At 39.7% G+C, this 17,500-nt stretch overlaps 1 protein-coding gene across 1 annotated transcript in view; it reads left to right on the top strand.

Annotated features, from left to right (window-relative positions):
* Window positions 1-11,539: 11,539 nt before the first annotated feature.
* Window positions 11,540-17,500, top strand: part of LOC144980588 (FERM, ARHGEF and pleckstrin domain-containing protein 1-like) — a 29,466-nt gene continuing 23,505 nt past the window's right edge. Inside the window, exon 1 of the mRNA XM_078928264.1 lies at window positions 11,540-11,638. Coding sequence (XP_078784390.1) covers window positions 11,540-11,638 — 99 coding nt within the window. The remainder of the gene's footprint in view (window positions 11,639-17,500) is intronic.

Genomic DNA, 17,500 nt, shown 5'->3' on the forward strand with positions numbered 1-17,500 from the left:
ATAATATAATATATAATAAATATATATAAATTTTATAAATTTGTGTATTTTTCGTAATCACATCTCATCATCAAAATATCATCATCAACACAACGACACGAAAACAACACAACAACAACAAATAAAACCAATCATTGGAGAAACATCATTAACAATAACAACAACAACGACGAACGACGACAAAAACAACAACAAAACAACAACAACAACACAACAACAACCAACAACACAACAACAGAAGCAGACAACGACGATAACGACGGCGACTCGTCAACGATTATTGAGGATGACGACGACGACGGGGCAAAGACTACGACCGCGATGGTGAAGGGATGAGATGAATGATGAAAGATGATGATATGAGATGATTATGATGATGAGGATGATGTTTGATGATGAGTTGATGATGACATGATAGAAAATGTTTGATTAATAATGGTGATAATGATGATGGTAATGTAATGATGATGATGCTAATGGTGATATAAGAAAATGTTTAATGGTAAAGATTGGTTTGAATGTGATGATGAGATGATATGAGAAGATGATATATTGATGAATGATGATGACGACGACGATACATGATCAACAAACCCCAAAAAATCAAACCCAGAAATATCAATCACAAGTATTGAAGTGGGGCTTTGGAAATCTTTTGAAATTCGCTCGAAGGAGGGTTGAAAAATTCGGTTATGATACTGGGTTAGCTTAAATCGAGAGAGGCCAAAGTGTGTGTGTGTGTGGTTGTGTATGTGTGTGTGTGTGTGGGGGGGGGGGGGTCTGTGTTTCGCGCGTGCATACTGAGTTTATGCCGTCTAAGATTGAGTTGTGATGATGTGTGATTTGTTGGGGGTGTGGTTGTGGGGGGGGGGGGTTAGTGTAGGGGGAAGGGTTTAAGGGGCCGGGTTTTGATGGGGGATAAAATGTCTTTATAATAATTGAGAGTTCTCGATGTAGTTTTGTCGCATTGAATACCCTGGGGATATTGTGCTTATCATTTCTGTCAAACTCTGTGTGTGTGTGTGTGTGTGTCTGTGTGTGTGTGTGTGTGTGCGCTATGAATCTCTTTTTCTGTATTCATCTCTAACTCTCTCTCTCTCTCTCTCTCTCTCTCTCTCTCTCTCTCTCTCTCTCTCGTGTCTCTTTCTATCCGTCTCACTTTTTCTCTCTTTATCTCATTTTTTATCTATATCTATCTATCTATCTATCCATCCATCCCTTTCTCTCTCTCTCTCTCTCTCTCTCTCTCTCTCTCTCTCTATCTATCTATCTCTGTCTCTCTCTGTCTCTCTCTATCTATCTCTGTCTCTCTCTGTCTCTCTCTCTCATACATAGCGCTCACACACACACACACACTCTCATATAATATATAATATTAATATATACATATAAAAATATAATATATATATATTTATATAATAAAAAATATATATATATAATATATATATCTATCCCTATTTCTCTTCCTGCCCCCCCCCCCCCCTAAAAAAACACAACACAAAAAACAAAACAAAAACAAAACAAAAACAAACAAAAAAAACAAAAACAAAAGAAAACTACAACATCATCAACAACAACCACAACAAAACCAATAAACAAACAAAATAACCCCGTCAATATTGGTGCTGGGAGAAATCCTCATCATCGGCCTAGCTCATTTTGTCATAGAATGTTCAAGACACCGTGAATGCACGTGCGCCCCTGCCCCTGCCCCTCCCTTCTCTGAAAATTTGGCCAGAAAACTCATCCTTTCAAATATCGACGGATTAAAATCACCTTCACTGCCTTGTCAAATACATTCAAACCCGAGACTTATTATAGAGACAAATCATAGGCGTATCTAGTCTCAAAACTAATGTTGTTAGTTTTTAATTGTTAATAGTCCGGCTATGTGGACTAGTGGTATGACACTCGCTTTCGGATCGGAAGGTGCTGGGTTCGAGCCTCGCTCGACGCATAGTTGAGTCCTTGGAAAAGACTCTTTACTCACATTCTCTCACCGTATTCAGGTGTAAAATGAGTACCTGGACGTTAACAGCGTTGTCTTTGTCCGAAAAATTGTAATATCGCCTAACAGGCGTCATGTCTCGTCCTATATGTTAAATGTTGCTGTTGACCAGGGACCCCTTGTAAAGCGCTTGAGCACGTTAAGTGGATATTGCGCTATATAAAAGCTCAAATAGTCGTTGAATAAAACTATCTATGTATATGCTCATTTTAATAATTTTTTTCCAATTTCGAAAAGTAGCAAAAATCTCTAGATTGAGTGAGTTGACATTTGAAGGACCTGTTTTCTGGCCAACATTTTTTAATACACGTCTCTTCTCTCTCTCTCATCTCCTCTCTCTCTTCTCTCTCTCTCTCTCTCTCTCTCTCTTCTCTCTTCTCTCTCTCTCTCTTTCTCCCTCCCTCTCTCTGTCTCTCTCTCTCTCTCTTCTCTCTCTTCTCTCTCTCTCTTCTCTCTCTCTCCCTCCTTTTCTCTGTCTATCTGTCTCTCTTCTCTCTCTTCTCTCTCTCTCTCCCCCCCTCTCTCTCTCTCTTCTCTCTCTGTCTGTCTGTCTGTCTGTCTCTGTCTCTCTCTCTCTCTATGTCTGACTCTCTCTCTCTATCTTCTCTCTCTCTCTTTCTCTCTCTCTCTCTCTCTCTCTCTCTCTCTCTCTCTCTCCCCCCCCCCCACTGCCCCGGGGGTATTGCAGTATGGGCTGTTAATTCTCTGTCCAATCAGCCAACTCATATCATTGCACGCACGATATCATATAGGGATTGAGATTAGCGGAAGAGTAGCGTCCCTTGATTGGACGTCACCCATAGTCTGTGACGTCACCAGCGGAAAAGTTATTAGAGAGAGAACGTCATGTTGGTTGTGCTCATGCGTCTCTCGTCCTCGCGGATTATGGGTGACGTCCAATCAAGGGATACTGCTCTTCCGCTAATCTCATTCCCAATTGCTTTGACGCCATGCAAAACCAACGCCGCTCCCCTAAAGAATCATTTTAATAAAGGTTGCCAATAGGATTCAATAGTCTGATGTCACGTCGCCCAGCAACGGCGGCCATCGTGGATATTAACAAAGAAAATCGGTACTTTTTATTCTTCATGCCGGCTAGAACTTTTCATATGTCTTGTGATCAGAATGTATAAAAGTCAAAACATGATTATATTTATAAATGTTTTTCTCCTCTGGATACACTCTTATCCTCGTCGTAGAAATATTTCATAAGGGCGTCCGCCATTGTTTCGATAGTTTAGTGCCAGTTACTAAGTTACCATGTGTCATTACGAGGGAAGTGACGTTACGGCTGTTGATGCGTATTTTCCTGTATATTTACAGAATTCTGTATGGTAAAAAGCCTCAGTATGGATAGAACGGAGTTGACGTCACTCAGGTCTTTGTAGTTGCTTTATGCCATCCGCGTTTATGAGTAATTCTCACGAAACTGTATTAACCAGACTATAAACGTTCAATATTATATAGTTTTTTTTTGTGTTAGTTGGTCCGTTATAATTCTGGATGGCAATGTTGTGAGCTTCTTAGACAAGCGTATACTCTCTAATTTTCAAAATCAATGGGGACGATCTATAGTACATTTCCATGTGCTCGAGGTCATTGGTCACATTGCAAATTGTGCTCAAAATGACCCACATAATGAAAAATGTTCACAGTTTGAGAAATATCCACCGTCACAATTATTGGTTATTTTGACCAGCATGCATGACTCATGGATTTTGTTTTTACAGCTTTCATAAACAAAGCAGCGTGTTTACATTTGTTGAGAAATGTCCAATCGTTGTACAGCAACAAATCATGTGGTCGATGACTATTAGGTTGGACGAATACATAAATATAGATCGCTCCAATTGTGAATGGAAAAAAAAGTAATGTCTTGTTACTGGAGTTCAGCTCTCAGAGAGTGGTTGGTCAGTTTGTTTTGAAAAAAACATTTTTTTAAAAATTAGAGCTTTTGTATAGCGCAATATCTACTAAATTTGCTCAAAGCTCTTTACAAAGGGTTCCTGACCAACGACAATACGTAACATGTAGAACGAGACATAACGCCTGTTAGGCGATGTTACAATTCTTTCCGACAGAGACAACGCTGTTTATAAAGTTTTCAGTAATGGAAATGTTTCGACACGTTTTGGGGTCTCTTAAAAAAAAAAATCTATTGATTTAGGGAAAGTAACTGCAACTGTGTAACTGTGTGCCAAAGAAGCATAAAAAGGCCTTCGGACGAGACACTTTCTACCGACAAAGCCACTCCAAGAAAAACAAACAAACAAAAAACAACAAAAACAAACCAGAAAACAACAAACCAAAACCAAAAAACAAAAACAAAATACAAATTAAAAAAATAAATAAAAATAAAATCGATCTGAACATTCCTCTTTTCTTCTCTATTGATTGGGATTTAAAAGACTTTAGCTTTAATATAGCGTGCTCAGAGCGCTTTACAAAGGGTCCCCAGCCAACAGCATCACGTAACATGTAGAACGAGACATGACACCTGTTAGGCGATATTACAGGGTTTTTTTTTCGGACAGAGACAACGCTTTCGGATTGGAAGGTCTTAGGTTCGAGCCTCTCTCGGCGCATATTTGAGTCCTTGGAAAAGGCTCTTTACTCACATTCTCTCACTGCACTCAGGTGTAAAACGAGTACCTGGCCGTTAACAGCGTTGTCTCTCACGGAAAAAAAAATGTAATATCGCCTAACGGGCGTCATGTCTTGTTCTACACTAATTTATTATTTTTTTTTTAATTTTGTTTTTTAATACATTAAATAGTTGAGATTGAGTCTGATGCAAGTGCTCGTCTGATTTTCCGCTTTCTTTTTAGTCTAAAAATAAATTTCCAATCACCCCTAACCCCCCCCCCCCCCCCCCCCCCCTCCCCCTTTTTTTTTCTCCCACTCCCTATTTATCCCCCTACCCCCACCCCAACCCCTTCTCATTGGTTCAACGAATGCTGTCTGTCTGTCTGTCTAAAAAATGCGACAAAGAGGTGGCAGTTTTTTTGTTGTTGTTTTTTTTTTTAAAAATTATCGATGGTATTTATAGAAAAAAGTAATTTACACGAGAATGCCGTTTTTTTTTTGTTTTTTTTTGTTTTTTGTTTTTGTTTTTGTTTTAAATTCTTTGTTCAAATTCAGCATTCAATTACGTTAGTAGCGGGTGGTTGGATGGGAGCATCACCCTTGAATCATATACCTATGATGTTCGCATGGGTGTACGATCCGATAGTGATGTCGTTTCTTCTTCTCTTTACTAGCCTATCCTGCTTCTTTGGTTTGTGATTGTCAGGGGATATTTTTTTCTGTAAATCTTCTGCCTGTTTGTTCTTGGTTATTTATAATTTAGCTTATGATATCTTTAGGTTATGATTTTGATTTACATTTGTACTATTTTTGTTGGATTGCTTGTTTTTTTTGTTTCAGCGGTCTCTCATATAACCTCAATTGTGTTGGAAGAGACCTAAAGCAACAAACAAAAAAAAAATTACGTTAGTAGTAACACTGTATTCGTGTATTTGTGCTGTTAGTGATGGTTTTTGCTTTTATAATATATATAATATATATATATATATATATATATATATATATATATATATATATATCTATATATATATCTATATATATCTATCTATATCTATCTATCTATTATATATATATATATATATATATATATATATATATATATATATATATATATATATATATATATATATATAATAAATTTTTATTTAAAAAAAAATATTTTTTAACATTTTTTGTTTGTTTTAAAATTATTTTTTTCCCCTCACTTCGTTTTTTTAAAAAAATTTTTATTAAAAATTTTTTTTTTAAAATTTTTATTTATTTTTTTTTTTTTACATACGAGGTGAGAATAAATAGATAAAATAAATAATTCGCTCCATGAACCTGTCGAGCACTCTACGTGGTTCCAACTCACTCCCCTCAATCATATATATATATATATTAGGTGTCGCTGTACTAGGATGATAGAAGCTATGGACTGTAAAAAGTAAAACACACAATTGAAAATAGCTGCTTTAAAAATTGAACCCAAATCCAAAACACGGATAGTTTCGAGTTCAAAACTCCTCTTTTCAGTCAGTCAGTAACAAATCATAGTTTAATTTAAGTGTTAATATCACGGCTGTTTAAAAAAAAATTATTTTGTTGTTGTAACTGGCTGAAGAAGGGTTTGGAGCCCGAAACGTTCCGTCCTTAGTATTTTGTTTTTTTTTTCTTTTCTTTTCTTTTCATTCTTTCTCTCGTTTAAAAAAAATATAGTTTTTAATTTTTTAATTTTTTAAAATTTTTAATTAATTAATTTATTTTTAAAGCTTTTTTATTCATTATTTATACATCGTTAGTGTGGTGAAGGTAATGTTTTCTTGTGAGTTTGGTTTTGAACGGGGTCTTATCGGTGCGTACTCATTGAAACATTTTATGTACTTCTCTTGATGTGTTTTTTATGTGTTGTGTTTATGCGTGCACGTATCATACCTATCGCTCCTGTTTATTCAAATATAAACTTGTTCGTGATTTTCTTCCCTAGACATGTTGTATAGCATTTCCAAATCCTGCCGTTCATTATCATAAACTTATTTATTTATTTATTTATTTATTTATTTATTTATTTATTTATTTATTATTTATTATATTTATTTATATTATTTATTTATTTATTTTTATTTATTATTCTATCATTCATTCATTCATTCATTCTTTCCCATCCATCCATCCATCCATCCATCCATTATTTATTATTTGTTTATTTATCTATCTATCATTCATTCATTCATTCATTCATTCATTCATTCATTCATTCATTCATTCGTTCGTTCGTTCGTTCATTCATTCATTCATTCATTCATTCATTCATTCATTCATTCATTCATTCATTCATTCATTCATTCATTCATTCATTCATTCATTCATTCATTCATTCATTCGTTCATTCATCCGTCCATATATTTATATTTTTATTTATTTATTTATTCATTTATTGATTGATTTATTTATCTTTAGATTGTTTTTTTTTTATTTCTTTTTTTTTTTTGCCATCCATGTTTATGAGTAATTCTCACTAAACTGTATTCACCAGACTAAAGACGTTCAAGGTTACACATTGTTTTGTGCGTTTGTCTGTTATAGTTCCGGATGGCATTGTTGTGAGTTTCTTAGCCGCCAAGCGCACAGCATCTATGCTATTCATTAATTATTTTTGTTTTTATTATGTTTTGTTACCCCCCCCCCCCCCCCCCCCTCCCCCCCCCCCTCCCCCCCTCCCCCCTCTCCCCCCCCCCCCCCCGGACAACGACAGTATTGGATACCTACCTCTCTCCAACAGTATTCAATTAGTACTAATTTACAATCTTAATTACTTGTCCGCATTTATGATTACCCCCTGTCAGTGCGCTTCACAATAATATAACCCCCCCCCCCCCCCCCCCCCCCCCCAAATATTAGGGATGTCGTTGTACCACAGACACGCACTGACTGGGTCGATCAGTGGCAGACGTATTTTGGGCCCCCCGGGGGGGGGGGGGGGTTGTTTTTTTGTTTGTTTTTGTTTGTTTTTGTTTAATTCATTTTATTATTTGGGGGTAAGTGTGCGTGTGTATGTGTGTGTGGTGAGTGTATGTGTGTGTGTGTGTGGGGGGGGGGGGAGTGTTTTTGTTTAATTCATGTTAGTATTTCGGGGTAAGGGTGTGTGTGTGTGGTGAGTGTATGTGTGAGTGAGTGTGTGTGTGGTGAGTGTATGTGTGTGTGTGTGTGGAGGGGGGTGGGGGTTATCCGTCATCAACGTGGTGAGTAGGCCTAGCAATCATGAATGTCACAGTGACCTCATGCTAATTTGGACAGCTGATTGGCTCGTCGGGATATTTCTTTATCAATATCACGCATTATATAGCTAATATTAATGCAAGATATAATAGAATTTCAATGGATGAATGATATATATAAATATATGAATAAATAAATATACGAATGAATAGAAAAAAAAAATGAATGAATGAATCGATGAATGAATTAATTGAATATATAGATCAATTACTAAATAGATAAATAAATGAATGAATGAATATATAAATAAGTAAATAAATGAATGATTATATAAATTAGTGAATAAATGAATGGATTACTAAATTAAATATATGAATAAATAAATAAATAAACGAATTAATAAATTGACTCTCAACTTGTCAGCGTTTATCAATTGTCAAATCTGACAGACAGGCTAAAGCAGAAGTCCCAGTCTCATGGTTGTGCGGCTATGTGGTCTTGTGGTATGACACTCGCTTTCGGATCGGAAGGTCCTGGGTTCGAGCATCGCGCTCGGCGCATAGTTGAGTCCTTGGAAAAGGCTCTTTACTCACTTTCTCTCACCGTACTCAGGTGTAAAATGAGTACCTGGCCGTTAACAGCGTTGTCTCTCCCAAAAATTTGTAATATCGTCTGACAGGCGTCATGTCTCGTCCTATATGTTATGTGTTGCTGTTGGTCAGGGACCCCTTGTAAAGCGCTTTGAGCACATATAGTGGATATTGCGCTATATAAAGCTCAGTTTTAAATTAAAAAAAAAAAAAAAAGACATTCGAATCGATTGAGATTGAAAGAAAGAAGAAAAAACAACAACGTGTCCTAGTGGCAGGAAAGAGCTGCCAACCTCCAAGAAGAGTGTAGACCTTTAACGGGCATACCTGCCAACCCTTTCGCTTTTGGCGGAATCATTCCTATTTTCACTCTTCTTCCTTTTTGTACTATTCCGCCATTGTCTCTAAGAATTCCGATTTTCAAAAATGATGATAATGTTAAGAATTAAAAAAATAGCGAGGGGTGGGGGGGGGGGGGGCTGTTAAAAAGGTGCAATTCCTATAGGGAATGAGATTAGCGGAAGAGTAGCGTACCTTGGTTGGACGTCACCCATAGTCTGTGACGTCACCGGCGGAAAAGTTATTAGAGAGAGAACGTCATGTTGGTTGTGCGCATGCGTCTCTCGTCCTCGCTTCCGGTGAAAGCGGCTTGAGTCACTTCAAAACCAAATTGACGTTCTCTCTGTAAGGTGACGTCCAATCAAGGGACGCTACTCTTCCGCTAATCTCATTCCCTATTTTATGTCTCAGGTGGTCGCTGGTTCGGATCATATGCGCTTGGCTAAGATACTCACAACATTGCCATCCGGAAGTAAAAGGGACCAACACAGAAAACTATGTCGTGTATCCTTAAACGTTTATAGTCTGGTTAATACAGTTTAGTGAGAATTACTCATAAACGCGGATGGCAAAAAAGCATTAATAAAGACCTGAGTGACGCCAACTTCAAACTATCTATAGATAGTATGCACTTGGCTAAAAAATCTCGCAACATTGCCATCCGGAAGTATAACGGACCAACACAGAAAACTGTGTGACCATGAACTTTTAAGTGAGAATTACTCATAAATGTGGATGGCAAAAGCAATAACAAAGAGCTGAGTGACGTCATCTTCATTCTATCTATACTGTAAACGAATGCCGCCGTGGACGGGTTAAAATAAATGTGATACAGGCGTATCAAAGGGATTGGAATTTAAATTCAAATTTCCTTGAAAATCGAAGATGAAGGCAATCAGTTCCTGCCTGTCTTTCCGGTCCTTTGTCTGTCTGTCTGTCTGTCTTTTTGTCTGTCTGTCTGTTTGTCTGTTTGTCTGTCTGTCTGATTGCTAATCTGTTCATTGTCTGACTTTTTTGCCGTTCATTTAAAAAGATAATGTGTCCACATGTAGACTACACTCATCCATCCGTCGTTCCATGTACTCATCCATCATCTATCCATCTAGCCAATCATCCATCCATCCATCTATTCGTCCATTCCCTTATTCATTCATTCACCCATCTATCCATCCGTCCGTCCATCCATCCATCCACACCACCAACCCATCCATCCATCCATCTTCTTATCCACCCATCCATCCATCCATCCATCCATCCATCCATCCATCCATCCATCCATCCATCTACCCATCCATCCATTCATTTACCCATCCATCCATCCACCCATCCACCCCATCCATCCATTCATCCATCTACCCATCCATCCATCCACCCATCCATCCATCCATCCATCCACCCACCCACCCACCCATTCATCCATCTACCCATCCATCCATCCATCCATCTACCCATCCATCCATCCATCCACCCATCCACCCATCCATCTACCCATTCATCCATCCATCCATCTATCCATTTACCCATCCATCCATCCATCCACCCATCCATCTACCCATTCATCCATCCATCCATCCATCTATCCATTTACCCATCCATCCATCCATCCATCCATCTACCCATCCATCCATCCATCCACCCATCCACCCATCCATCTACCCATTCATCCATCCATCCATCTATCCATTTACCCATCCATCCATCCATCTATCCATTTACCCATCCACCCATCCATCCATCTATCCATTTACCCATCCATCCACCCACTCTTCCTTCCGGCCCCAAGGAGCGTCGTTGATTGCAATGCAAATGTGAATCATTTAGGATGAAGTGAGTCCCTAGAGTATAAAGCCATCAACGAGCTGTCTATTGAGTGGGCTGATTTACTCGTGTAATGTCATCAACATACCCAATGGGTTCTGGCAGGGTGTCTTCGTCTCGTGTGTGTGTGTGTGTGTGTGTGTGTGTGTGTGTGTGTGTCTGTGTGTGTGTTTCAGTATGTGTGTTAGATCACGTGTGTCACATGGTGTGAAAACATGGTGAAAGGCAAAAATGGTAGATAGATAGATAGGTATGTGGGTATGTCGGAAGATGGACAGGCAGGCAGGCAGAGAGAGAGAGAGAGAGAGAGAGAGAGAGAGAGAGAGAGAGAGAGAGAGAGAGAGAGAGAGAGAGAGAGAGAGAGAGAGAGAGAGAGAGAGGGGGGGCAAAGCGCAATACGTTAAAGAGCCTTTTCCAGGGACTCAACTTGCGCCGCCCAGAGCAGGACTCGAACCCGGGACACAAGACCACAAAACGACATTGCATTACAACAGTACATATTAAAACAAGCCCTTAATTACGTTCAATCAGATGCATTTTCGAGGATCTGAATCTTCACCGTGCCAGGACCCCAGTTATTCAGCCATACACGTATGGATTTCACTGCGGTTTCTTGGCTGACCCCAGACCGTCATGGGTAAAAATCGTAACGTCTATGGCACAATTATAATTGTTGCCAGATGATATATTTCTAAATGTTTTCTTTTCCTCTCACATTTTTTCTTCTTCAGATTTTATAGTAATAATATTATTAAAATCTTTTTTTTTTTTTCAGATCAGTCCAAATCTGGCAACAGCGAAGAATTCTCTTTCGTCCTGGTACATTCCCCCTAAACATCCATTCACCCATCCACCCCATCCATTCCTCTATCAACCCACCACCCTTCCTCACAAAATCAGCCGTGCCATGAATGAAGCAGCGCACTATACGCAGTGACCTACGGAGGGCCGCTAAGAGGAAGAAGAGGAGGGGGTTGAGGAGGAGGAGGAGGCGGTCGTGATGAGCGACCCCCGACCCCCCAAGTCGCCCCGGAAGGGCAAGTACGTCAACATACGGATTGTATTCCTGAACGACACCGTTCACGTCTTTCAAGTGCCGGTAAGTGTCTATTCGTTCATTGTATCATTTTTATTATCAAGTGAGTGTTTGTTCGTTTGATCTTTACCTATAGTGCGTTCGTTCTTCAAGCTCTTATAACATATTTTGCTCCCTCTATCCTACCTTTCCATTCACTTTTTTTTCAGTTATTTACGCCTTCTTACTCACCCCCCCCCCCCCTTTCCATCTCTGGCACCATCGTCTTTGTCGTCGTCGTAGTAAATGCCATCATCATCATCATCATCATCATCATCATCATCATCATCATCATCATCATCATCATCATCATTATCATCATCGGGACGCTCATCATGACCATCACCTTCTTCTTCTCCTTCTCTTCTCTCTTCTCTTCTTCTTCTTCTTCTTCTTTCTCTTCTTCTTCTTCTTCTTCTCTCTCTTCTTCTTCTTCTTCTCTTCTTCTTCTTCTTCTTCTTCTTCTCTTCTTCTTCTTCTTCTCTTCTTCTCTCTTCTTCTTCTTCTTCTTCTTCTTCTCTTCTTCTTCTTCTTCTTCTTTCTTCTTCTTCTTCTCTTCTTCTTCTTCTTCTTCTTCTTTCTTCTTCTTTCTTCTTCTTCTTCTTCTTCTTTCTTCTCTTCTTCTTCTTCTTCTTCTTCTCTTCTCTTCTTCTTCTTCTTCTTCTTCTTCTTCTTCTTCCTTCTTCTTCTTCTTCTTCTTTCTTTCTTCTTTCTTCTTTTCTTCTTCTTCTTCTTCTTCTTCTTCTTCTTCTTCTTCTTCTTCTTCTTCTTTTCTTCTCTTCTTCTTCTTCTTCTTCTTTCTTCTTTCTTCTTTCTTCTTTCTTCTTCTTCTTCTTCTTCTTTCTTCTTCTTCTTCTTCTTCTTCTTCTTCTTCTTCTTCTTCTTCTTCTTCTTCTTCTTCTTCTTCTTCTTCTTCTTCTTCTTCTCTTCTTCTTCTTCTTCTTCTTCTTCTTCTTCTTCTTCTTCTTCTTCTTCTTCTTCTTCTTCTTCTTCTTCTTCTTCTTCTTCTTCTTCCTCCTTGTCCGCCTCCTGCTTCCACCAATCTACTCCTTCTTACTCTGGTACATTCCCCGAAACATCCATTCATCCATCCACCCATTCATTCCTCTATCAACCCACCACCTTTCCTCACAAAATGAGCCGTGCCATGAATGAAGCAGGGCAATATACGCTCGTCCTCTTCCTCCTCCTCTCCCCCCTCCTCCTCCTTGTCCGCCGCCTCCTCCTACTCCATCTATTCATCGTCCTCCCCCCCCCCCCCCAGCCCCCCCCCCTGTCTCCCATTAAATGGTGTGAATGATTAAACACATGTTTGTGTGATCTGCTATTCCATTTATAGTGTCGGCGACAGAATGACCTTATCTCATTAGAACACTCATTTGCCGTATATCGATTTTATCATCGGGTGGTAGATCTTGATTGAGGACCACACAAGGACAAAACAGTTTTTTGTTGTTGTTGTCGTCGTAATTGTTGGTCAGTGACGCTTTCTCTCCACCTTACAAGGCTCCTCCACCCCAAGGCAATCATCTCAACACAGTCGTCTTCTGGCTCTTCAGAACATGACTTAATTCAACCCTACCTTCTCCTCAACAAATTAATCTATAATCAGTGCTGATGGTTTTCCTCGGATCCGCGGAAATCCGCGATTTTGGAGTCCAGAGGAGAAATTTCCTCCTTTTGAAAATTAAATTTTCTCGAAATAATGTGCTAGCAATGAGAGAGTTGATGTGTGGTGGAACACACAGGTGCAGTTTCCCACTCTCATCAATGATAGTCTATCATCTCAGTTGCTCTAAAAGTGGGGTTTAGTGCAGTAAAAATGGGGCTTAAAGGCAATCGTTCAACACTTTCCTACTTTTTCACTTTTTGTCACCATCAGCACTGTATAATGATCCCGGCTTCCGATTGCTGTTCACACAAGGAGTTCCAACTCTCACCTTTCCTTTTCTACCATTCCCCGCCATGTTTTTTGTTTTAGGAGAGCGACGCTTCCTCTCCGCGTTCCAGGGCTCCTCCACTTCAAGGCAAATATCCCAGTCGTCTTCTGGTCCTTCAGAACATGACTTGATTCAATCCCATCTTCTCCTCATCAAATTAATCTATAATGATCTCCGCTGTTCACAAGGAGTTCCAACTCTCACCTTTCCTTCCAACTCTCACCTTTCCTTTTCTACCATTCCCCGCCATGTTTTTTTTAAAGAGAGCGACGCTTCCTCTTCACGTTCCAGGGCTCCTCCACTTCAAGGCAAATATCCCAGTCGTCTTCTGGTCCTTCAGAACATGACTTGATTCAATCCCATCTTCTCCTCTTCAAATTAATCTATAATGATCTCCGCTGTTCACAAGGAGTTCCAACTCTCACCTTTCCTTTTCTACCATTCCCCGCCATGTTGTTTTTTTAAAGAGAGCGACGCTTCCTCTTCACGTTCCAGGGCTCCTCCACTTCAAGGCAAATATCCCAGTCGTCTTCTGGTCCTTCAGAACATGACTTGATTCAATCCCATCTTCTCCTCTTCAAATTAATCTCTAATGATCTCCGCTGTTCACAAGGAGTTCCACCTCTCTCACCTTTCCTTTTCTACCATTCCCCGCCATGTTTTTAAAAAAAAGAGAGCGGCGCTTCCTCTTCACGTTCCAGGGCTCCTCCACCCCAAGGTAAATATCCCAGTCGTCTTCTGGTCCTTCAGAACATGACTTGATTCAACCCCATCTTCTCCTCTTCAAATTAATCTATAATGATCTCGGTTTAGGATTGCTGCTGTTCTCAGGGTGTTCCATCCCTCAGCTTTCCTTTTCTACCAGTCCCCGCCATGTTTAAAAAAAAAAAAAAAATTAAATTGAGCTTTTATATAGTGAAATATCCACTAAACGTGCTCAAAGCGCTTTACAAGGGGTCCCTGGCCAACAGCAACATTTAACATTTAGGACCTGACATGATACCTTTTAGGCGATATTGCATTTTTTTCTTCGGACAGATACAACGCTTTTAACGGCCAGGTACTCATTTTACACCTGAGTACGGTGAGAGAATGTGAGTAAAGAGCCTTCTCCAAGGACTCAACTATGCACCGGGCAAGGAACCCAGGACCTTCCGATCCGAAAGCGAGTGTCATACCACTAGACCATTGAGGACAGCGACGCTTTCTCTCCACTCACAGGACCCCGCTCCAAGGCAAGATCTCACTCATCTTCTGGTCCTTCAAAATGTATTTCGTCAACCATGTTTTTTTAAAAAAGAGAGCGACGCTTCCTCTTCACGTTCCAGGGCTCCTCCACCCCAAGGTAAATATCCCAGTCGTCTTCTGGTCCTTCAGAACATGACTTGATTCAACCCCATCTTCTCCTCTTCAAATTAATCTATAATGATCTCCGCTGTTCACAAGGAGTTCCACCTCTCTCACCTTTCCTTTTCTACCATTCCCCGCCATGTTTTTTTAAAAAAGAGAGCGACGCTTCCTCTTCACGTTCCAGGGCTCCTCCACCCCAAGGTAAATATCCCAGTCGTCTTCTGGTCCTTCAGAACATGACTTGATTCAACCCCATCTTCTCCTCTTCAAATTAATCTATAATGATCTCGGTTTAGGATTGCTGCTGTTCTCAGGGTGTTCCATCCCTCAGCTTTCCTTTTCTACCAGTCCCCGCCATGTTTAAAAAAAAATAAAATTAAATTGAGCTTTTATATAGCGAAATATCCACTAAACGTGCTCAAAGCGCTTTACAAGGGGTCCCTGGCCAACAGCAACATTTAACATTTAGGACCTGACATGATACCTTTTAGGCGATATTGCATTTTTTTCTTCGGACAGATACAACGCTTTTAACGGCCAGGTACTCATTTTACACCTGAGTACGGTGAGAGAATGTGAGTAAAGAGCCTTCTCCAAGGACTCAACTATGCACCGGGCAAGGAACCCAGGACCTTCCGATCCGAAAGCGAGTGTCATACCACTAGACCATTGAGGACAGCGACGCTTTCTCTCCACTCACAGGACCCCGCTCCAAGGCAAGATCTCACTCATCTTCTGGTCCTTCAAAATGTATTTCGTCAACCCAGCTTCTAAAGTCTTCCTCCGCCCTAAGGATGGTTTCGTAGCCACCTTCAAGTTTAGTGACTGGACAGTGGCGGACGATGTGATCGCTGGTCTCTGGGGCTGCCTTGTCTGTCTGTCTGTCTGTCTATCTATCTATTTGTCTGTCTGTCTATCCGTCTGCTTACTCAATTAATTAAAACTAATTTATTAAAGTATTTCGGAACATAACGGTGCGATCCATCAGTTTATAATTGGAACAATCCGCCTAACACTTCAATACCGGGGACCACGTACGTATGTTTGCCTTATTGCACATTCGTAGAGCTGTGAAGAGAGGAGACGGGGAAGATGAAAGTGTGTTTTTCCTTATTTATTTATTTATTTATTTATTTATTTATTTATTTATTTATTTATTATTTATGTATTTATTTATTATTTATGTATTTATTTTATTTTATTTTATTGATTTATTTATTTATCTATTTATTTATTTATTATTTATGTATTTATTTTATTTTATTTGATTGATTTATTTATTTATCTATTTACTTTATTTATTTATTCATTTATTTGGGTGCCCCCGATAGCATAGTTGGTAGAGCACTCGCTTCACACGCAAATGGACTGAGATTGATTCCCGGTGAAATGGAGATTTATCTTCTTCCACCCGGATGCCATTTGGTAGCCGAGTCTGTTAGATCTGTCGGAAAAATAAAAGTATGTACTTTTGAGAAAGACTAGCGTCCTATCCAATGGGTAAGAGACAACTGCTGTTGTCCGTCCGTTTCACGCTATGGAAACCGGAATAAACTCCGGCTCCAAGGGCCTAATGGCTCTGAAGGACGACTGCTTATTTATTTATTTATTTATTTATTTATTTATTTATTTATTTATTTATTTATTGTTAAAGCTCCCACCTTCCCCGGCCAGCTGTGCACGTTTCTGATGATGCGACCGCGACCCGACCAACGTGTACATATATGCAGGTCTGATATCCGAACCCACTTGTCAGCCTAGTTTAATATTGTTGTAATGGACGAAATATTTTGCGTCATTTTGTTGTTGTTGAGATTTCCATTTATTACAACAATGAACCCATAAGGAATTGGGTTATCAGACCTGCAAGTAAGTGCACGTCGGACACACGACGCATTTAGATTATCCTACAATCAATGTATCATCTCCACTGACGTGGCGTACTTGATATGTCCGATTTAACGTTTCTGCTGGCCTTTTTACTGCCGTTGTTTTTATAGTGATTTGTTTACTGGGTAATTACAGTTGATATGTGACCCTTCGTCTCAAATCGGTATTATGTCGAGGATGAACGAGGCGCTGGAAATTCAATTTATAAACACCAAACATGACACTTGGCGATGGCCTCTCTTCAAAATGGTGGAGAATAAACAGGATTTCTGGAATTGCAAAGCACTCGGAAGTTCGTATTTCTCATTATTTTATTGATAAATTCACTTTTCGCGGTCTTGTTCATCCCCTTCATCATGATGCCGTTTTGAGACGGCGGGTCACATATGGTCTGTAGAATGCGATAGGGTTGTCTGATAAATGATATTGGCGGAATTGCAGGGATTGGGGATGGGGGTGGGTTGGAGCGTAGCCATCGTAAACTTATAGCCTGACACTGACCAAAAAATTTTTAAAAAAAAAAAAAAAAGGGACGTCAAAAGACAAGTCTTTGACCACAAAAGACAACAAATCGTGAGTCCTCTCCCTCTATCTCCCTCCCTCCCTCTGTCCGACCCCACCCCTCTCTCGCTCTCTGTTTCCGTCTCTCTTTCTCTCTCTGCTCCTCTCTCTCTCTCCCCTCCCTCTCTCTCTGTCTCTCTCTCTC

The sequence above is a fragment of the Berghia stephanieae genome, chromosome 10, assembly GCF_034508935.2.
Source record: "Berghia stephanieae isolate SIO BIC M18660-M18661 chromosome 10, UCSD_Bste_1.3, whole genome shotgun sequence".
NCBI classification, from domain to species: Eukaryota; Metazoa; Mollusca; class Gastropoda; order Nudibranchia; family Aeolidiidae; genus Berghia; species Berghia stephanieae.